This window comes from Sphaeramia orbicularis, unplaced genomic scaffold (genome assembly GCF_902148855.1).
Source record: "Sphaeramia orbicularis unplaced genomic scaffold, fSphaOr1.1, whole genome shotgun sequence".
NCBI lineage: Eukaryota > Metazoa > Chordata > Actinopteri > Kurtiformes > Apogonidae > Sphaeramia > Sphaeramia orbicularis.
Genome location: NW_021941664.1, coordinates 91,099 through 115,910, shown reverse-complemented (window position 1 = coordinate 115,910; position 24,812 = coordinate 91,099). Strand labels below are relative to the sequence as shown.

Below are 24,812 nucleotides of genomic sequence, written 5' to 3'. Positions count from 1 at the left end.
TTCTGTTTGCGATTACTCAGGTCTTAGTCTGACCCGGTTCTGTTTGCGATTACTCAGGTCTTGGTCTGACCCGGTTCTGTTTGGTTCCTAAGGTCTTGGTCTGACCCGGTTATGTTTGTGGTTCCTCAGGTCTTGGTCTGACCCGGTTCTGTTTGGTTTCTAAGGTCTTGGTCTGACCCGGTTCTGTTTATGGTTCCTCAGTTCTTAGTCTGACCCGGTTCTGTTTGCGGTTCCTCAGGTCTTGGTCTGACCTAGTTCTGTTTGCAGTTCCTCAGATCTTGGTCTGACCCGGTTCTGTTTGCCGTTCCTCAGGTCTAGTTCTGACCCGGTTTTGTTTGGTTCCTCACGTCGTGGTCTGACCCGGTTCCATTTGCGGTTCCTCAGGTCTTGGTCTGACCCGGTTCTGTTTGGTTCCCCAGGTCGTGGTCTGACCCGGTTCTGTTTGGTTCCTGAGGTCTTGGTCTGACCCGGTTCTGTTTGCGGTTCCTCAGGTCTTGGTCTGACCCGGTTCTGTTTGCGGTTTCTCAGGTCTTGGTCTGACCCAGTTCTGTTTGCCGTTCCTCAGGTCTGGTTCTGACCCGGTTTTGCTTGGTTCCTCAGGTCTTGGTCTGACCCAGTTCCGTTTGTGGTTCCTCAGGTCTTAGTCTGACCCGGTTCTGTTTGTGGTTCCTCAGGTCTTGGTCTGACCCAGTTCCGTTTGTGGTTCCTCAGGTCTTAGTCTGACCCGGTTCTGTTTGCGGTTCCTCAGGTCTTGGTCTGACCCGGTTCTGTTTGCAGTTTCTTAGGTCTTGGTCTGACCCAGTTCTGTTTGCGGTTTCTCAGGTCTTGGTCTGACCCAGTTCTGTTTGCCGTTCCTCAGGTCTGGTTCTGACCCGGTTTTGTTTGGTTCCTCAGGTCTTGGTCTGACCCAGTTCCGTTTGTGGTTCCTCAGGTCTTAGTCTGACCCGGTTCTGTTTGCGGTTCCTCAGGTCTTGGTCTGACCTGGTTCTGTTTGGTTCCTCAGGTTCCTGCGGGGCGAGTACACGGTGGAGGTGTCCATCAACGACTACCTGGACATCTACTGCCCGCACTACGAGGGGGTGGAGTCTGAGCCCATGGAGCGCTATGTCCTGTTCATGGTCAACTACGACGGCTACACCACCTGCGACCACCGGCGCCGCGGCTTCAAACGCTGGGAGTGTAACCGCCCACAGAGCCCCAACGGACCAATCAAGTTCTCTGAGAAGTTCCAGCTGTTCACGCCCTTCAGCCTGGGCTTCGAGTTCCGGCCCGGACACGAGTACTATTACATCTGTAAGTAATGAGAGTACTACTACATCTGTAAGTACTGACACGAGTACTATTACATCTGTAAGTAATGAGAGTACTACTACATCTGTAAGTACTGACATGAGTACTATTACATCTATAAGTAATGAAAGTACTACTACATCTGTAAGTAATGAGAGTACTACTACATTTGTAAGTAATGAGAATACTACTACATTTGTAAGTAATGAGAGTACTACTACATTTGTAAGTAATGAGAATACTACTACATTTGTAAGTAATGAGAGTACTACTACATTTGTAAGTAGTGAGAGTACTACTACATTTGTAAGTAATGAGAATACTACTACATTTGTAAGTAATGAGAGTACTACTACATTTGTAAGTAGTGAGAGTACTACTACATTTTTAAGTACCTGGACCTGTGTGGTTTGAAACTCAGTCATATGACCTGTATGTGTGTGTGTGTGTGTGTGTGTGTGTGTGTGTGTGTGTGTGTGGGTGTGTGTTCTGCAGCGTCTCCTCATCTGAACCAGGTTGGAAAACCCTGTCTGAAGCTGAAAGTCTACGTCAAACCAACCAGTGAGTGTTTGAAGAACACAGAGACTGGTGGAAAAACTGGTGGACAGACGGGTGGACAGACTGGTGGACAGACTGATGGAATGACTGGTGGACAGACTGATGGACAGACTGGTGGACAGACTGATGGACAGACTGGTGGACACAGACTGATGGACAGACTGATGGACAGACTGGTGGACAGACTGGTGGACAGACTGATGGACAGACTGGTGGACAGACTGATGGACAGACTGGTGGAAAAACTGGTGGACAGACGGGTGGACAGACTGGTGGACAGACTGATGGACAGACTGATGGACAGACTGGTGGACAGACTGGTGGACAGACTGATGGACAGACTGGTGGACAGACTGATGGACAGACTGGTGGACACAGACTGATGGACAGACTGGTGGACAGACTGGTGGACAGACTGGTGGACAGACTGGTGGACAGACTGATGGACAGACTGGTGGACACAGACTGATGGACAGACTGGTGGACAGACTGGTGGACAGACTGATGGACAGACTGGTGGACAGACTGATGGACAGACTGGTGGACACAGACTGATGGACAGACTGGTGGAAAGACTGGTGGACAGACGGGTGGACAGACTGGTGGACACAGACTGGTGGACAGACTGGTGGACAGACGGGTGGACAGACTGGTGGACACAGACTGGTGGACAGACTGATGGAAAGACTGGTGGACACAGACTGATAGACAGACTGATGGACAAACTGATGGACAGACTGATGGACACAGACTGATGGACAGACTGGTGGACAGACTGGTGGACACAGACTGATGGACAGACTGATGGACAGACTGGTGGACACAGACTGATGGACAGACTGGTGGACAGACTGGTGGACACAGACTGATAGACAGACTGATGGACAGACTGATGGACAGACTGATGGGGACAGACTGGTGGACAGACTGGTGGACACAGACTGATGGACATACTGGTGGACAGACTGATGGACAGACTGGTGGACACAGACTGATAGACAGACTGATGGACACAGACTGATGGACAGACTGGTGGACAGACTGATGGACAGACTGACAGACAGACTGATGGACAGACTGGTGGACACAGACTGGTGGACAGACTGGTGGACACAGACTGATGGACAGACTGGTGGACACAGACTGGTGGACAGACTGATGGACAGACTGGTTGACTGGTTGACAGACTGATGGACAGACTGATGGACACAGACTGATGGACAGACTGCTGGACACAGACTGGTGGACAGACTGGTGGACAGACTGATGGACACAGACTGGTGGAAAGACTGGTGGACAGACTGGTGGACAGACTGGTGGACACAGACTGATGGACAGACTGATGGACACAGACTGATAGACAGACTGATGGACACAGACTGATGGACAGACTGATGGACACAGACTGATGGACAGACTGATGGACAGGCTGATGGACACAGACTGGTGGACAGACTGGTGGACAGACTGATGGAAAGACTGACAGACAGACTGATGGACAGACTGGTGGACACAGACTGATGGACAGACTGGTGGACACAGACTGGTGGACAGACTGGTGGACAGACTGATGGACAGACTGATGGACACAGACTGATGGACAGACTGGTGGACACAGACTGGTGGACAGACTGGTGGACAGACTGATGGACACAGACTGATGGGCAGACTAGTGGACAGACTGGTGGACACAGACTGATGGACAGACTGATGGACACAGACTGATAGACAGACTGATGGACAGACTGATGGACAGACTGATGGACACAGACTGATACACAGACTGGTGGACACAGACTGATGGACACAGACTGATGGACAGACTGATAGACAGACTGATGGACACAGACTGATGGACAGACTGGTGGACAGACTGATGGAAAGACTGACAGACAGACTGATGGACAGACTGGTGGACACAGACTGGTGGACAGACTGGTGGACACAGACTGATGGACAGACTGGTGGACACAGACTGGTGGACAGACTGATGGACAGACTGATGGACACAGACTGATGGACAGACTGGTGGACACAGACTGGTGGACAGACTGGTGGACAGACTGATGGACACAGACTGATGGGCAGACTGGTGGACAGACTGGTGGACACAGACTGATGGACAGACTGATGGACACAGACTGATAGACAGACTGATGGACAGACTGATGGACAGGCTGATGGACACAGACTGATGGCCAGACTGATGGACAGACTGATGGACACAGACTGATGCACAGACTGGTGGACACAGACTGATGGACACAGACTGATGGACAGACTGAGAGACAGACTGATGGACACAGACTGATACACAGACTGGTGGACACAGACTGATGGACAGACTGATAGACAGACTGATGGACACAGACTGATGGACAGACTGATGGACAGACTGATGGACACAGACTGATGGACAGACTGATGGACACAGACTGAGGGACAGACTGATGGACAGACTGGTGGACACAGACTGATGGACAGACTGGTGGACAGACTGGTGGACAGACTGATGGACACAGACTGATGGACAGACTGATGGACACAGACTGATGGACAGACTGGTGGACACAGACTGGTGGACAGACTGATGGACAGACTGGTGGACACAGACTGATAGACAGACTGATGGACACAGACTGATGGACAGGCTGATGGACACAGACTGATGGACAGACTGGTGGACAGACTGATGGACACAGACTAGTGGACAGACTGGTGGACAGACTAGTGGACAGACAGATGGACAGATGGGTGGACAGAGTGATGGACACAGACTAGTGGACAGACTGGTGGAAAGACTGATGGACAGACTGGTGGACAGACTGATGGACAAACGTGTGGACAGACTGGTGGACAGACTGATGGACAAACTGGTGGACAGACTGATAGACAGACTGATGGACACAGACTGATGGACAGACTGGTGGACACAGACTGGTGGACAGACGGGTGGACAGACTGGTGGACACAGACTGGTGGAAAGACTGATGGACACAGACTGGTGGACAGACTGATGGACACAGACTAGTGGACAGACTGATGGACACAGACTGGTGGACAGACTGATAGACATAGACTGGTGGACAGACTGATGGACACAGACTAGTGGACAGACTAGTGGACAGACTGATGGACAGACTGGTGGACAGAGTGATGGACACAGACTGGTGGAAAGACTGATGGACAGACTGGTGGACAGACTGATGGACAAACTGGTGGACAGACTGATGGACACAGACTGATGGAAAGACTGGTGGACAGATTGATTGACAATGACTGGTGGACAGACTTATGGACATAGACCGATGGACAGACTGATGGACAGACTGGTGGGCAGACTGGTGGACACAGACTGGTGGACAGACTGGTGGACAGACGGGTGAACAGACTGGTGGACAGACTGATGGACAGACTGGTGGACAGACTGGTGGACACAGACTGATGGACACAGACTGGTGGACAGACTGGTGGACACAGACTGATGGACACAGACTAGTGGACAGACTTGTGGACAGACTAGTGGACAGACTGGTGGACAGACTGATGGACAAACGTGTGGACAGACTGGTGGACAGACTGATGGACAAACTGGTGGACAGACTGATAGACAGACTGATGGACACAGACTGATGGACAGACTGGTGGACACAGACTGGTGGACAGACGGGTGGACAGACTGGTGGACACAGACTGGTGGAAAGACTGATGGACACAGACTGGTGGACAGACTGATGGACACAGACTAGTGGACAGACTGATGGACACAGACTAGTGGACAGACTGATGGACACAGACTGGTGGACAGACTGATAGACATAGACTGGTGGACAGACTGATGGACACAGACTAGTGGACAGACTAGTGGACAGACTGATGGACAGACTGGTGGACAGAGTGATGGACACAGACTGGTGGAAAGACTGATGGACAGACTGGTGGACAGACTGATGGACAAATGTGTGGACAGACTGGTGGACACAGACTGATGGACAGACTGGTGGACAGACTGATGGACAAACTGGTGGACAGACTGATGGACACAGACTGATGGAAAGACTGGTGGACAGATTGATTGACACAGACTGGTGGACAGACTTATGGACATAGACCGATGGACAGACTGATGGACAGACTGGTGGGCAGACTGGTGGACACAGACTGGTGGACAGACTGGTGGACAGACGGGTGGACAGACTGGTGCACAGACTGATGGACAGACTGGTGGACACAGACTGATGGACACAGACTGGTGGACAGACTGATGGAAAGACTGGTGGACACAGACTGATAGACAGACTGATGGACAAACTGATGGACAGACTGATGGACACAGACTGATGGACAGACTGGTGGACAGACTGGTGGACACAGACTGATGGACAGACTGATGGACAGACTGGTGGACACAGACTGATGGACAGACTGGTGGACAGACTGGTGGACACAGACTGATAGACAGACTGATGGACAGACTGATGGACAGACTGATGGGGACAGACTGGTGGACAGACTGGTGGACACAGACTGATGGACATACTGGTGGACAGACTGATGGACAGACTGGTGGACACAGACTGATAGACAAACTGATGGACACAGACTGATGGACAGACTGGTGGACAGACTGATGGACAGACTGACAGACAGACTGATGGACAGACTGGTGGACACAGACTGGTGGACAGACTGGTGGACACAGACTGATGGACAGACTGGTGGACACAGACTGGTGGACAGACTGATGGACAGACTGGTTGACTGGTTGACAGACTGATGGACACAGACTGATGGACAGACTGCTGGACACAGACTGGTGGACAGACTGGTGGACAGACTGATGGACACAGACTGGTGGAAAGACTGGTGGACAGACTGGTGGACAGACTGGTGGACACAGACTGATGGACAGACTGATGGACACAGACTGATAGACAGACTGATGGACACAGACTGATGGACAGACTGATGGACACAGACTGATGGACAGACTGATGGACAGGCTGATGGACACAGACTGGTTGACAGACTGGTGGACAGACTGATGGAAAGACTGACAGACAGACTGATGGACAGACTGGTGGACACAGACTGATGGACAGACTGGTGGACACAGACTGGTGGACAGACTGGTGGACAGACTGATGGACAGACTGATGGACACAGACTGATGGACAGACTGGTGGACACAGACTGGTGGACAGACTGGTGGACAGACTGATGGACACAGACTGATGGGCAGACTAGTGGACAGACTGGTGGACACAGACTGATGGACAGACTGATGGACACAGACTGATAGACAGACTGATGGACAGACTGATGGACAGACTGATGGACACAGACTGATACACAGACTGGTGGACACAGACTGATGGACACAGACTGATGGACAGACTGATAGACAGACTGATGGACACAGACTGATGGACAGACTGGTGGAAAGACTGATGGAAAGACTGACAGACAGACTGATGGACAGACTGGTGGACAGACTGGTGGACAGACTGATGGACAGACTGGTGGACAGACTGATGGACAGACTGGTGGACACAGACTGATGGACAGACTGGTGGAAAGACTGGTGGACAGACGGGTGGACAGACTGGTGGACACAGACTGGTGGACAGACTGGTGGACAGACGGGTGGACAGACTGGTGGACACAGACTGGTGGACAGACTGATGGAAAGACTGGTGGACACAGACTGATAGACAGACTGATGGACAAACTGATGGACAGACTGATGGACACAGACTGATGGACAGACTGGTGGACAGACTGGTGGACACAGACTGATGGACAGACTGATGGACAGACTGGTGGACACAGACTGATGGACAGACTGGTGGACAGACTGGTGGACACAGACTGATAGACAGACTGATGGACAGACTGATGGACAGACTGATGGGGACAGACTGGTGGACAGACTGGTGGACACAGACTGATGGACATACTGGTGGACAGACTGATGGACAGACTGGTGGACACAGACTGATAGACAGACTGATGGACACAGACTGATGGACAGACTGGTGGACAGACTGATGGACAGACTGACAGACAGACTGATGGACAGACTGGTGGACACAGACTGGTGGACAGACTGGTGGACACAGACTGATGGACAGACTGGTGGACACAGACTGGTGGACAGACTGATGGACAGACTGGTTGACTGGTTGACAGACTGATGGACAGACTGATGGACACAGACTGATGGACAGACTGCTGGACACAGACTGGTGGACAGACTGGTGGACAGACTGATGGACACAGACTGGTGGAAAGACTGGTGGACAGACTGGTGGACAGACTGGTGGACACAGACTGATGGACAGACTGATGGACACAGACTGATAGACAGACTGATGGACACAGACTGATGGACAGACTGATGGACACAGACTGATGGACAGACTGATGGACAGGCTGATGGACACAGACTGGTGGACAGACTGGTGGACAGACTGATGGAAAGACTGACAGACAGACTGATGGACAGACTGGTGGACACAGACTGATGGACAGACTGGTGGACACAGACTGGTGGACAGACTGGTGGACAGACTGATGGACAGACTGATGGACACAGACTGATGGACAGACTGGTGGACACAGACTGGTGGACAGACTGGTGGACAGACTGATGGACACAGACTGATGGGCAGACTAGTGGACAGACTGGTGACACAGAGAGGAGACTGATGGACAGACTGATAGACAGACTGATGGACAGACTGATGGACAGACTGATGGACACAGACTGATACACGACTGGTGGACACAGACTGATGGACACAGACTGATGGACAGACTGATAGACAGACTGATGACACAGACTGATGGACAGACTGGTGGACAGAACTGATGGAAAGACTGACAGACAGACTGATGGACAGACTGGTGGACACAGACTGGTGGACAGACTGGTGGACACAGACTGATGGACAGACTGGTGGACACAGACTGGTGGACAGACTGATGGACAGACTGATGGACACAGACTGATGGACAGACTGGTGGACACAGACTGGTGGACAGACTGGTGGACAGACTGATGGACACAGACTGATGGACAGACTGGTGGACAGACTGGTGGACACAGACTGATGGACAGACTGATGGACACAGACTGATAGACAGACTGATGGACAGACTGATGGACAGGCTGATGGACACAGACTGATGGCCAGACTGATGGACAGACTGATGGACACAGACTGATGCACAGACTGGTGGACACAGACTGATGGACACAGACTGATGGACAGACTGAGAGACAGACTGATGGACACAGACTGATACACAGACTGGTGGACACAGACTGATGGACAGACTGATAGACAGACTGATGGACACAGACTGATGGACAGACTGATGGACAGACTGATGGACACAGACTGATGGACAGACTGATGGACACAGACTGAGGGACAGACTGATGGACAGACTGGTGGACACAGACTGATGGACAGACTGGTGGACAGACTGGTGGACAGACTGATGGACACAGACTGATGGACAGACTGATGGACAGACTGGTGGACACAGACTGGTGGACAGACTGATGGACAGACTGGTGGACACAGACTGGTGGACACAGACTGATGGACAGACTGATGGACACAGACTGATGGACAGACTGGTGGACAGACTGATGGACACAGACTAGTGGACAGACTGGTGGACAGACTAGTGGACAGACAGATGGACAGATGGGTGGACAGAGTGATGGACACAGACTAGTGGACAGACTGGTGGAAAGACTGATGGACAGACTGGTGGACAGACTGATGGACAAACGTGTGGACAGACTGGTGGACAGACTGATGGACAAACTGGTGGACAGACTGATAGACAGACTGATGGACACAGACTGATGGACAGACTGGTGGACACAGACTGGTGGACAGACGGGTGGACAGACTGGTGGACACAGACTGGTGGAAAGACTGATGGACACAGACTGGTGGACAGACTGATGGACACAGACTAGTGGACAGACTGATGGACACAGACTGGTGGACAGACTGATAGACATAGACTGGTGGACAGACTGATGGACACAGACTAGTGGACAGACTAGTGGACAGACTGATGGACAGACTGGTGGACAGAGTGATGGACACAGACTGGTGGAAAGACTGATGGACAGACTGATGGACAAATGTGTGGACAGACTGGTGGACACAGACTGATGGACAGACTGGTGGAAAGACTGATGGACACAGACTAGTGGACAGACTGGTGGACAGACTAGTGGACAGACAGATGGACAGATGGGTGGACAGAGTGATGGACACAGACTAGTGGACAGACTGGTGGAAAGACTGATGGACAGACTGGTGGACAGACTGATGGACAAACGTGTGGACAGACTGGTGGACAGACTGATGGACAAACTGGTGGACAGACTGATAGACAGACTGATGGACACAGACTGATGGACAGACTGGTGGACACAGACTGGTGGACAGACGGGTGGACAGACTGGTGGACACAGACTGGTGGAAAGACTGATGGACACAGACTGGTGGACAGACTGATGGACACAGTCTAGTGGACAGACTGATGGACACAGACTGGTGGACAGACTGATAGACATAGACTGGTGGACAGACTGATGGACACAGACTAGTGGACAGACTAGTGGACAGACTGATGGACAGACTGGTGGACAGAGTGATGGACACAGACTGGTGGAAAGACTGATGGACAGACTGGTGGACAGACTGATGGACAAACTGGTGGACAGACTGATGGACACAGACTGATGGAAAGACTGGTGGACAGATTGATTGACAATGACTGGTGGACAGACTTATGGACATAGACCAATGGACAGACTGATGGACAGACTGGTGGGCAGACTGGTGGACACAGACTGGTGGACAGACTGGTGGACAGACGGGTGGACAGACTGGTGGACAGACTGATGGACAGACTGGTGGACAGACTGGTGGACACAGACTGATGGACACAGACTGGTGGACAGACTGGTGGACACAGACTGATGGACACAGACTAGTGGACAGACTTGTGGACAGACTAGTGGACAGACTGGTGGACAGACTGATGGACAAACGTGTGGACAGACTGGTGGACAGACTGATGGACAAACTGGTGGACAGACTGATAGACAGACTGATGGACACAGACTGATGGACAGACTGGTGGACACAGACTGGTGGACAGACGGGTGGACAGACTGGTGGACACAGACTGGTGGAAAGACTGATGGACACAGACTGGTGGACAGACTGATGGACACAGACTAGTGGACAGACTGATGGACACAGACTGGTGGACAGACTGATAGACATAGACTGGTGGACAGACTGATGGACACAGACTAGTGGACAGACTAGTGGACAGACTGATGGACAGACTGGTGGACAGAGTGATGGACACAGACTGGTGGAAAGACTGATGGACAGACTGGTGGACAGACTGATGGACAAATGTGTGGAAAGACTGGTGGACACAGACTGATGGACAGACTGGTGGACAGACTGATGGACAAACTGGTGGACAGACTGATGGACACAGACTGATGGAAAGACTGGTGGACAGATTGATTGACACAGACTGGTGGACAGACTTATGGACATAGACCGATGGACAGACTGATGGACAGACTGGTGGGCAGACTGGTGGACACAGACTGGTGGACAGACTGGTGGACAGACGGGTGGACAGACTGGTGGACAGACTGATGGACAGACTGGTGGACACAGACTGATGGACACAGACTGGTGGACAGACTGGTGGACACAGACTGATGGACACAGACTAGTGGACAGACTTGTGGACAGACTAGTGGACAGACTGGTGGACACAGACTGGTGGACAGACTGGTGGACACAGACTGGTGGACAGACTGGTGGACACAGACTGGTGGACAGACTGGTGGACACAGAAAGGTGGACAGACTGGTGGACAGACTGGTGGATAGACTGATGGACAGACTGGTGGACAGACTGATGGACAGACTGATGGACACAGACTGATGGACAGACTGGTGGACAGACTGATGGACAGACTGATGGACACAGACTGATGGACAGACTGGTGGACAGATGGGTGGACAGACTGGTGGACAGACTGATGGAAAGACTGGTGGACAGACATGTGGACAGACGGGTGGATAGACTGGTGGACAGACTGATGGACACAGACTGATGGACAGACGGGTGGACAGACTGGTGGACAGACGGGTGGACAGACGGGTGGATAGACTGGTGGACAGACTGATGGACAGACGGGTGGACAGACTGGTGGACAGACGGGTGGACAGACTGGTGGACACAGACTGGTGGACAGACTGATGGACAGACTGATGGACAGACTGGTGGACACAGACTGATAGACAGACTGATGGACAGACTGATGGACAGACTGGTGGACACAGACTGATGGACAGACTGGTGGACAGACTGATGGACAGACTGGTGGACACAGACTGATAGACAGACTGATGGACACAGACTGATGGACACAGACTGATGGACAGACTGGTGGACAGACTGATGGACAGACTGGTGGACAGACTGATGGACAGACTGATGGACAGACTGGTGGACAGACTGATGGACAGACTGGTGGACAGACTGATGGACAGACTGGTGGGCAGACTGGTGGACACAGACTGATGGACACAGACAGATGGACAGACTGATAGACAGACTGATGGACACAGACTGATGGACACAGACTGATGGACAGACTGATAGACAGACTGATGGACACAGACTGATGGACACAGACTGATGGACAGACTGATGGACAGACTGGTGGACAGACTGATAGACAGACTGATGGACACCGACTGATGGACAGACTGGTGGACACAGACTGATGGACAGACTTATGGACACAGACTGATAGACAGACTGATGGACACAGACTGATGGACAGACTGATGGACACAGACTGATGGACAGGCTGATGGACACAGACTGATGGACACTGACTGATGGACAGACTGATAGACAGACTGATGGACACAGACTGATGGACAGACTGATAGACAGACTGATGGACACAGACTGATGGACAGACTGATGGACACAGACTGATGGACAGACTGATGGACACAGACTGATGGACAGACTGATGGACACAGACTGAGGGACAGACTGATGGACAGACTGATGGACAGACTGGTGGACAGACTGGTAGACAGACTGATGGACACAGACTGATGGACAGACTGGTGGACAGACTGATGGACACCGACTGATGGACAGACTGATGGACACAGACTGATGGACAGACTGGTGGACAGACTGGTGGACACAGACGGGTGGACAGACTGATGGACAGACTGGTGGACAGACTGGTGGACACAGACTGATAGACAGACTGATGGACACAGACTGATGGACAGACTGATGGACAGGATGATGGACACAGACTGATGGACAGACTGGTGGACAGACTGATGGACACAGACTAGTGGACAGACTGGTGGACAGACTAGTGGACAGACAGATGGACAGATGGGTGGACAGAGTGATGGACACAGACTAGTGGACAGACTGGTGGAAAGACTGATGGACAGACTGGTGGACAGACTGATGGACAAACGTGTGGACAGACTGATGGACAAACTGGTGGACAGACTGATAGACAGACTGATGGACACAGACTGATGGACAGACTGGTGGACACAGACTGGTGGACAGACGGGTGGACAGACTGGTGGACACAGAGTGGTGGACAGACTGATGGACACAGACTAGTGGACAGACTGATGGACACAGACTGGTGGACAGACTGATAGACATAGACTGGTGGACAGACTGATGGACACAGACTAGTGGACAGACTGGTGGACAGACTGATGGACAGACTGGTGTACAGAGTGATGGACACAGACTGGTGGAAAGACTGATGGACAGACTGGTGGACAGACTGATGGACAAATGTGTGGACAGACTGGTGGACACAGACTAATGGACAGACTGGTGGAAAGACTGATGGACAAACTGGTGGACAGACTGATGGACACAGACTGGTGGACAGACTGATGGACATAGACTGATGGACAGACTGATGGACAGACTGGTGGACACAGACTGGTGGACAGACTGGTGGACAGACGGGTGGACAGACGGGTGGACAGACTGATGGACAGACTGGTGGACACAGACTGATGGACACAGACTGGTGGACAGACTGGTGGACAGACTAGTGGACAGACAGATGGACAGATGGGTGGACAGAGTGATGGACACAGACTAGTGGACAGACTGGTGGAAAGACTGATGGACAGACTGGTGGACAGACTGATGGACAAACGTGTGGACAGACTGATGGACAGACTGGTGGACAGACTGATGGACAAACTGGTGGACAGACTGATAGACAGACTGATGGACACAGACTGATGGACAGACTGGTGGACACAGACTGGTGGACAGACGGGTGGACAGACTGGTGGACACAGACTGATGGACAGACTGATGGACACAGACTGATAGACAGACTGATGGACACAGACTGATGGACACACACTGATGGACAAACTGGTGGACAGGCTGATGGACACAGACTGATGGACAGACTGATGGACACAGACTGATGGACACACACTGATGGACAAACTGGTGGACAGATTGATTGACACAGACTGGTGGACAGACTGATGGACATAGACTGATGGACAGACTGGTGGGCAGACTGGTGGACACAGACTGGTGGACAGACTGGTGGACAGACGGGTGGACAGACTGGTGGACAGACTGATGGACAGACTGGTGGACAGACTGATGGACACAGACTAGTGGACAGACTGGTGGACAGACTAGTGGACAGACAGATGGACAGATGGGTGGACAGAGTGTTGGACAGACTGGTGGACAGACTGATGGACAAACTGGTGGACAGACTGATAGACAGACTGATGGACACAGACTGATGGACAGACTGGTGGACACAGACTGGTGGACAGACGGGTGGACAGACTGGTGGACACAGACTGATGGACAGACTGATGGACACAGACTGATAGACAGACTGATGGACACAGACTGATGGACAGGCTGATGGACACAGACTGATGGACAGACTGATGGACACAGACTGATGGACAGACTGATGGACAGGCTGATGGACACAGACTGATGGACACAGACTGATGGACAGACTGATAGACAGACTGATGGACACAGACTGATGGACACAGACTGATGGACAGACTGATACAGACTGATGGACACAGACTGATGGACACAGACTGATGGACAGACTGATGGACACAGACCGATGGACAGACTGATGGACACAGACTGAGGGACAGACTGATGGACAGACTGATGGACAGACTGGTGGACAGACTGGTAGACAGACTGATGGACACAGACTGATGGACAGACTGGTGGACAGACTGATGGACACACACTGATGGACAAACTGGTGGACAGGCTGATGGACACAGACTGATGGACAGACTGATGGACACAGACTGATGGACACACACTGATGGACAAACTGGTGGACAGATTGATTGACACAGACTGATGGACAGACTGGTGGACAGACTGGTGGACACAGACTGGTGGACAGACTGATGGACAGACTGGTGGACAGACTGGTGGACACAGACTGATAGACAGACTGATGGACACAGACTGATGGACAGACTGATGGACACAGACTGATGGACAGACTGATGGACAGGATGATGGACACAGACTGATGGACAGACTGGTGGACAGACTGATGGACACAGACTAGTGGACAGACTGGTGGACAGACTAGTGGACAGACAGATGGACAGATGGGTGGACAGAGTGATGGACACAGACTAGTGGACAGACTGGTGGAAAGACTGATGGACAGACTGGTGGACAGATTGATGGACAAACGTGTGGACAGACTGATGGACAGACTGGTGGACAGACTGATGGACAAACTGGTGGACAGACTGATAGACAGACTGATGGACACAGACTGATGGACAGACTGGTGGACACAGACTGGTGGACAGACGGGTGGACAGACTGGTGGACACAGAGTGGTGGACAGACTGATGGACACAGACTGATGGACAGACTGGTGGACACAGACTGGTGGACAGACGGGTGGACAGACTGGTGGACACAGAGTGGTGGACAGACTGATGGACACAGACTGATGGACAGACTGGTGGACAGACGGGTGGACAGACTGGTGGACACAGAGTGGTGGACAGACTGATGGACACAGACTGATGGACAGACTGATGGACACAGACTAGTGGACAGACTGATGGACACAGACTGGTGGACAGACTGATAGACATAGACTGGTGGACAGACTGATGGACACAGACTAGTGGACAGACTGGTGGACAGACTGATGGACAGACTGGTGGACAGACTGATGGACAAATGTGTGGACAGACTGGTGGACACAGACTAATGGACAGACTGGTGGACGGACTGATGGACAAACTGGTGGACAGACTGATGGACACAGACTGATGGAAAGACTGGTGGACAGACTGATGGACACACACTGATGGACAAACTGGTGGACAGATTGATTGACACAGACTGGTGGACAGACTGATGGACATAGACTGATGGACAGACTGATGGACAGACTGGTGGGCAGACTGGTGGACACAGACTGGTGGACAGACTGGTGGACAGACGGGTGGACAGACTGGTGGACAGACTGATGGACAGACTGGTGGACAGACTGGTGGACACAGACTGATGGACACAGACTGGTGGACAGACTGGTGGACAGACTAGTGGACAGACAGATGGACAGATGGGTGGACAGAGTGATGGACACAGACTAGTGGACAGACTGGTGGAAAGACTGATGGACAGACTGGTGGACAGACTGATGGACAAACGTGTGGACAGACTGATGGACAGACTGGTGGACAGACTGATGGACAAACTGGTGGACAGACTGATAGACAGACTGATGGACACAGACTGATGGACAGACTGGTGGACACAGACTGGTGGACAGACGGGTGGACAGACTGGTGGACACAGACTGGTGGACAGACTGGTGGACAGACTGATGGACACAGACTGGTGGACAGACTGGTGGACAGACTGATGGACAGACTGGTGGACAGAGTGATGGACACAGACTAGTGGAAAGACTGATGGACAGACTGGTGGACAGACTGATGGACAAATGTGTGGACAGACTGGTGGACACAGACTGATGGACAGACTGGTGGACAGACTGATGGACAAACTGGTGGACAGACTGATGGACACAGACTGATGGAAAGACTGGTGGACAGACTGATGGACACACACTGATGGACAAACTGGTGGACAGATTGATTGACACAGACTGGTGGACAGACTGATGGACATAGACTGATGGACAGACTGATGGACAGACTGGTGGGCAGACTGGTGGACACAGACTGGTGGACAGACTGGTGGACAGACGGGTGGACAGACTGGTGGACAGACTGATGGACAGACTGGTGGACACAGACTGATGGACACAGACTGGTGGACAGACTGGTGGACACAGACTGATGGACACAGACTAGTGGACAGACTTGTGGACAGACTAGTGGACAGACTGGTGGACACAGACTGGTGGACAGACTGATGGACAGACTGGTGGACAGACTGGTGGACACAGAAAGGTGGACAGACTGGTGGACAGACTGGTGGACACAGACTGATGGACAGACTGGTGGACAGACTGATGGACAGACTGATGGACACAGACTGGTGGACAGACGGGTGGACAGACTGGTGGACAGACTGATGGACAGACTGGTGGACAGACGGGTGGACAGACGGGTGGATAGACTGGTGGACAGACTGATGGACACAGACTGATGGACAGACGGGTGGACAGACTGGTGGACAGACGGGTGGACAGACGGGTGGATAGACTGGTGGACAGACGGGTGGACAGACTGGTGGACAGACTGATGGACACAGACAAGTGGACAGACGGGTGGACAGACTGGTGGACAGACTGGTGGACAGACGGGTGGACAGACTGGTGGACAGACTGGTGGACAGACGGGTGGACAGACTGGTGGACAGACTGGTGGACAGTTTCTATATGTTTCTATAAAAACAGTTTGTGTGTTTATTTTAACTCGTTGTCATCTGCGTGCGTCCTTGGTGTCTCTCTGATCAGCTGACTTCCACCCGTCTCTCTCCGCCCTCTTCCTGTCTCCTCAGACGACTCCGTCTACGAGTCTCCGGAGCCCTTCCTGACGGATGACACCACCGGCGGCGGCAGCGTGGCTTTGCCCCGCCTCTTCTTGCTGTCCGTCATGTTGCTGGTCCTCCTGCTTCTCCTCACCTCCTTGTAGCACCTCCTCCTCCTCACCGCGCCCCAAGGATAAAACCACGCCCACCCGGGTCTGGGTCCCTACCCCCAACCTCTGGACTCCGCCCAGATGCCGCTCAGCCAATCAGAGGAGGTGGAGGTCGTGGGCGGAGCCTGGAGACGGCGCCCACTGAGCTGAGATCAAAGCCGTTGCTATGACGATGTTTCGGACAGAAGAGCGTCTGACGGAACTGAGCGTCCATATTTGAGCAAAAAGATCCAGGAAGGTTTTCCTCCTGGATGTCCAAGGGTTCTGCTTCCATGTTTTCCAGTCACAGAAAAGCCTTTAACCAGGTGAATTCAAAAGACGTTTCAGTTTATCGTAGAAATGGGAAATAAAAAGGCATCAAAACCACTGAAAAATCAGGGAAGAATGTGGACTCAGTCTACGGAAAGGATCCAAACATACAGGTCTACTGCAGACTTTAGTCCGCTCCACTCCAGGCTTTAGTCGGGTCTGCTCCAGGCTTTAGTCTGATCTATTCCAGGCTTTAGAGTGGTCCTCTCCAAGCTTTAGTCTACTCCACTCCAGGCTTTAGTCTGAGGCTTTAGTCCAGTCCACTCCAGGCTTTAGTCTGAGGCTTTAGTCCGGTCCACTCCAGGCTTTACAGTGGTCTACTACAGACTTTAGTCCACTCCACTCCAGGCTTTAGTCTGAGGCTTTAGTCTGGTCCACTCCAGGCTTTAGTCTGAGGCTTTAGTCCGGTCCACTCCAGGCTTTACAGTGGTCTACTACAGACTTTAGTCCACTCCACTCCAGGCTTTAGTCTGAGGCTTTAGTCTGGTCCACTCCAGGCTTTAGTCTGAGGCTTTAGTCCGGTCCACTCCAGGCTTTACAGTGGTCTACTACAGACTTTAGTCCGCTCCAGGCTTTAGTCTGAGGCTTTAGTCCGGTCCACTCCAGGCTTTAGTCTGAGGCTTTAGTCCGGTCCACTCCAGGCTTTACAGTGGTCTACTACAGACTTTAGTCCACTCCACTCCAGGCTTTAGTCTGAGGCTTTAGTCCGGTCCACTCCAGGCTTTAGAGTGGTCTACTACAGACTTTAGTCCACTCCACTCCAGGCTTTAGTCTGAGGCTTTTGTCCTGTCCACTCCAGGCTTTAGTCTGAGGCTTTAGTCCGGTCCACTCCAGGCTTTAGAGTGGTCTACTACAGACTTTAGTCCACTCCACTCCAGGCTTTAGTCTGAGGCTTTTGTCCTGTCCACTCCAGGCTTTAGTCTGAGGCTTTTGTCCTGTCCACTCCAGGCTTTAGTCTGAGGCTTTAGTCCGGTCCACTCCAGGCTTTAGTCTGAGGCTTTAGTCCACTCCACTCCAGGCTTTAGTCTGAGGCTTTAGTCCGGTCCACTCCAGGCTTTAGTCTGAGGCTTTAGTCCACTCCACTCCAGGCTTTAGTCTGAGGCTTTAGTCCACTCCACTCCAGGCTTTAGTCTGAGGCTTTGGTCCGGTCCACTCCAGGCTTTAGTCTGAGGCTTTAGTCCGGTCCACTCCAGGCTTTAGAGTGGTCTACTACAGACTTTAGTCCACTCCACTCCAGGCTTTAGTCTGAGGCTTTAGTCCGGTCCACTCCAGGCTTTACAGTGGTCTACTACAGACTTTAGTCCACTCCACTCCAGGCTTTAGTCTGAGGCTTTTGTCCTGTCCACTCCAGGCTTTAGTCTGAGGCTTTAGTCCGGTCCACTCCAGGCTTTAGAGTGGTCTACTACAGGCTTTAGTCCACTCCACTCCAGGCTTTAGTCTGAGGCTTTAGTCCGGTCCATTCCAGGCTTTAGAGTGGTCTACTACAGACTTTAGTCCACTCCACTCCAGGCTTTAGTCTGAGGCTTTTGTCCTGTCCACTCCAGGCTTTAGTCTGAGGCTTTAGTCCGGTCCACTCCAGGCTTTAGTCTGAGGCTTTAGTCCGGTCCACTCCAGGCTTTACAGTGGTCTACTACAGACTTTAGTCCACTCCACTCCAGGCTTTAGTCTGAGGCTTTAGTCCCGTCCACTCCAGGCTTTAGAGTGGTCTACTACAGACTTTAGTCCCGTCCACTCCAGGCTTTAGTCTGAGGCTTTAGTCCGGTCCACTCCAGGCTTTAGAGTGGTCTACTACAGACTTTAGTCCACTCCACTCCAGGCTTTAGTCTGAGGCTTTAGTCCGGTCCACTCCAGGCTTTAGAGTGGTCTACTACAGACTTTAGTCCACTCCACTCCAGGCTTTAGTCTGAGGCTTTAGTCTGGTCCACTCCAGGCTTTAGTCTGAGGCTTTAATCTGGTCCACTCCAGGCTTTTGTCTGATCTATTCCAGGCTTTAGTCCGGTCCACTCCAGGCTTTAGAGTGGTCCACTCCGGGGTTTAGTCTTGTCCTTTAGAGCAGAAACACTGATGAGATTAGATTGAAATCAGTAAATATTCGTGCAGATGTTCAGGAAATGAAACCGACTGACCAAGACGGAGTCAAATCTGAACCTAAAGGGACGTGAAGCTGAAGGACGGATGGAGGACGGACACTGTGACACAGAAACGTCCACATGAGGCCGTTTGATCTCAGCGGTGGAGCGTCTCCATCCACAGACAGACGTTAGGACCAGCCAATCAGAACGGACCCATCCCAGCTCTGCTGCAGCGATTAGTCTGATCCCAGTTTGTTTCTTTTAATATGAACTTTATGTCAGACACTTTATCATTGATGCAAAGTCACAGAAATGAGCCAAAACCTGAACGGACGACGCCGTCGGGAAATATTTAACATTTAAATGAAACATTTAAGGTGGATTTGACATCCACGTCGACTTCAGTGTGTTCAGTGACACCCCTGAACATGAATAACACATAAGCAAACAACACACATTAACAACAATTAAACCTGCAGTGACACATAGCACCGTGGCTAATGCGTTAGCAAATAATACACAAACGTCAACTCTATTTAAGGCGGATTTGTTTCCGCTCTGGAGTCGACGTCTGAACACAAAGAGTTAACATCAAACACATTTAAAGCTGCAATAACATAAAGCAATATGGTGGAAAAATGGCTAATGTCGGCTAACACCAGCAACATCACATTAAGGCTGACTCTGGGGTTAGCGTGCTAATATATGCTAACAAACAACCTGTCTACATCACATTAGCAACATTTAACACAGCAATAAATAACATATAGCAACATGCTAAAGGACACAAGCTAATATGGCTTATATGTTAGCAAACAGAATGTCTACAATCACATTAACAACTTTTAAGGCTGAATTTGTGTCAACATGTTCAAATACATATGATCAGCCTAAACATATGATCTGCATCCACATGAACACAGGTTAAAGCTGCAGGATTCTAGGTCCTGGACTTTGACTTTGGAGCCAAACTAGCCAGACTGTGTTTGGTGAAAGGTGAGCTAATGCAAGCTAATGCTAACTGGTGCTAAATAAAACATCAGTGTCTAAGTCCTACGATGTTATGAATAGAGCAATAATTGACAAAAGAACCAGCAAAACCTTTATGAAAGACCCAGGTGAAGAGGATCAGACCAGAACGGAGCAGGTCTTCAGGTCTTAGAACCCAAGACAGGTCACTTAACCAGGTTTAAGGTGGCACTAACTGGATCCAAGTCAAAGGAACAGCGTAGAAAATGCACAACTGAAACAAGACGAGCTAGCATAGCATCCCTAACAGATCTGAAAACCAGATTGGTTCTAAAAATGTGTGAAAATACAGATACTTCCTGTTACATCTGACAGCTGAGTGAGGTCACAGCAGTTAACATTAGCTAATATGCTAATAGCTGAAACTGAATGTGGCTAAAAATAGCTCACAATCAATCAATCAAATTTTATTTCTGTTGCGCCACATCATAACAAAAGTTTTCTGGCGATAGTTTACATTTAGAGTTGGAATAAACCTGACTCTTAAACCAATTCACAAACACCTTTTGTTAGTTTGTGAGCTAACTAAAGCTAACATCAAACACTGTGGAGCTTCATTGGTTTCCACCTAAGAACAGTTCAGAAACCCCTATGAAGAAGAAAGACCTAAGGACCGTGACGTCACCCGGCACAGCACAGCCGGGGCCCCACCCTGGAGCCAGGCCTAGGGTTGGGGCTTGAAAGTGGTGGCCGGGCCTTTACCCATGGGGCCTGGCCGGGCCCAGCCCAAAAGAGCAACATGGACCCACCCTCCGGTGGACTCACCACCCACTGAGGGAGCCGTAGGGGCCAGGTGCAATGTGTATTGGGGGGCAGTTGACAGCAGGGGGCTGGATGACCTGATCCCCAGACACAGAATCTAGTTCTTGGGACATGGAATGTCACTGAGGGGGGAGGAGCCGGAGCTTGTGAGGGAGGTTAAGAGATGCCATCTAGATCTAGTCGTGCTCACCTCCACACAGCTGGGGCTCTGGAACCCAACCCCTTGAGAGGGGCTGGACTCTCCACTTCTCTGGCGTTGCCCGCGGTGAGAGGCGGCGGGCTGGTGTGGGCATGGTCATAGCCCCTCAGCTCAGCCGCCATGTGTTGGAGTTCACCCCGGTGAACCAGTGGCGTCCTTGCGCCTTCGGGTCGGGGACAGGTGCCTCACTGTTGTCTGGGCCTACGGGCCGAACAGCAGTGCAGAGTACCCGGCCTTCTTGGAGTCCCTGGGAGGGGTGCTGGATGGTGCTCCGACTGGGGACTCCAGTGTTCTCCTGGGTGACTTCAATGCCCATGTGGGCAACGACAGTGAGACCTGGAGGGGGGTGATGGGGGGGAACGGCCTCCCTGATCTGAACCACAGTGATGTTCTGTTATTGGACGTCTGTGCTCATCACAGTTTGTCCAGAACAAACACCATGTTCGAACACAGGGAGGTCCATAAGTGAACTTGGCACCAGGACACCCTAGGCCGGAGGTCGATGATCGACTTCACTGTCGTGTCATCAGACCTTCGACCACGTGTTTTGGACACTCGGGTGAAGAGAGGGGCAGAGCTGTCAACCGATCACCACCTGGTGGTGAGTTGGATCTGCTGGTGGAGGAGGAAGCCGGACCGACTGGGCATGCCCAAATGTGTTGTGAGGGTCTGTTGGGAACGTCTAGCTGAGCCCGATGTCCGTGCAGTCTTCAACTCTCACCTCCAGGAGAGCTCCTCCCAGATCCCGGGGGAGGCTGGGGACATTGAGTCCCCGTGGACCATGTTCTCCACCTCCATTGTCGAAGCGGCTGCTCGGAGCTGTGGCCGCAGGGTCTCCGGTGCCTGTCGTGGCGGCAATCCCCGAACCCGGTGGTGGACTCCGAAAGTAAGGGATGCCGTCAAGCTGAAGAAGGAGTCTTATCGGGCCTTGTTGGCTCGTGGGACTCCAGAGGCAGCTGATGGGTACCGGCAGGACAGGGGTACCGCAGCCTGAGCAGTCGTGGAGGCAAAAACTGGGGTCTGGGTGGAGTTTGGGGAGGCCATGGAGGAGGACTATCGGTCGGCCTCGAGGAAATTCTGTCAAACCGTTGGTCGCCTCAGGAGGTGAAGCAGTGCACCACCAACACTGTTTACAGTGGAAGTGGGAGGAGCTGACCTCCACTGGGGGTGTGGTCGGACAGTGGAAGGAATACTTGGAGGATCTCCTCAGTCCCACTGTCACATCTTCCATGGAGGAACCAGAGGCTGAGGTCTCAGAGGTGGACTGGTCCATCACCCCAGCTGAAGTCATACAGGTGGTTGGACAGGGCTCCAGGGGTGGATGAGGTCCACCCTGAGTCCCTTCAGTCTCAGGATGTGCAGGACTGTCCTGGTGGACTCGTCTCTGTAACATGGCGTGGCAGTTAGGGACAGTCCCTCTGGATTGGTAGACCGGGGTGGTGGTCCCCCCTTTTAAAAAGTGGGACTGGAGGATGTGCTCCAACCACAGGGGGTCCCACTCCTCAGCCTCCAGGGGAAAGTCTATTCCAGGTACTGGAGAGGAGGATCTGACCGATAGTCGAACCTCAGATCCAGGAGGAACAATGCGGTTTTCGTCCCGGTTGTGCAATGGTGGACCAGGTCTACACTCTCCATCGGGTACTCGAGGGTTCATGGGAGTTCGCCCAACCGGTCCACATGTGTTTTGTGGATTTGGAGAAGGCGTTGGACCGTGTCCCTCGTGGTATCCTGTCGGGGGTGCTTTGGGAGTATGGGGTCCGGGGTCCTCTGCTCAGGCCAGTCCAGTCCCTGTATGACCGAAGCAGGAGCCTGGTTCACAGTCAGTCAGACTTGTTCCAGGTGCATGTGGGACTCCTGCAGGACTGCCCTTTGGCACCGGTTCTGTTCATAATTTTTATGGACAGAATTTCTAGGTGCAGCCAGGGACCGGAGGGGGTCTGGTTTGGGGACCACAGGATTTCATCTCTGCTTTTTGCAGATGACGTTGTCCTGTTGGCCTCATGGAACCTGGACCTTCAGCGTGTCCTGGGGTGGTTTGGACTGGGATGAGGATCAGCACCTCCAAATCTGAGGCCATGGTTCTGGACCAGATAAAGGTGGTCTGCCCTCTCTGGGTCAGAGGAGAGTCTTTGCCCCAAGTGGAGGAGTTCCAGTACCTGGGTCTGGTTCACAGTGAGGGGAGGATGGAGCGTCAGATTGACAGGTGGATGGGTGCAGCATCTGCAGTGCTTGTATGGGTCTGTTGTGGTTCAGAAGGAGCTGAGCCCAAAGGAGA

General features: G+C 52.1%; 1 protein-coding gene across 1 annotated transcript; it reads left to right on the top strand.

Annotated features, from left to right (window-relative positions):
- Positions 1-1,003: 1,003 nt before the first annotated feature.
- On the top strand, positions 1,004-18,694 carry LOC115416753 (ephrin-A2-like; the record flags this gene model as incomplete). The annotated part of the gene is made up of 3 exons (XM_030130609.1): positions 1,004-1,293; positions 1,786-1,851; positions 18,027-18,694. Coding segments are annotated over 3 exons (490 nt in total), but the record flags the coding sequence as incomplete, so codon positions are not given.
- Positions 18,695-24,812: the final 6,118 nt, after the last annotated feature.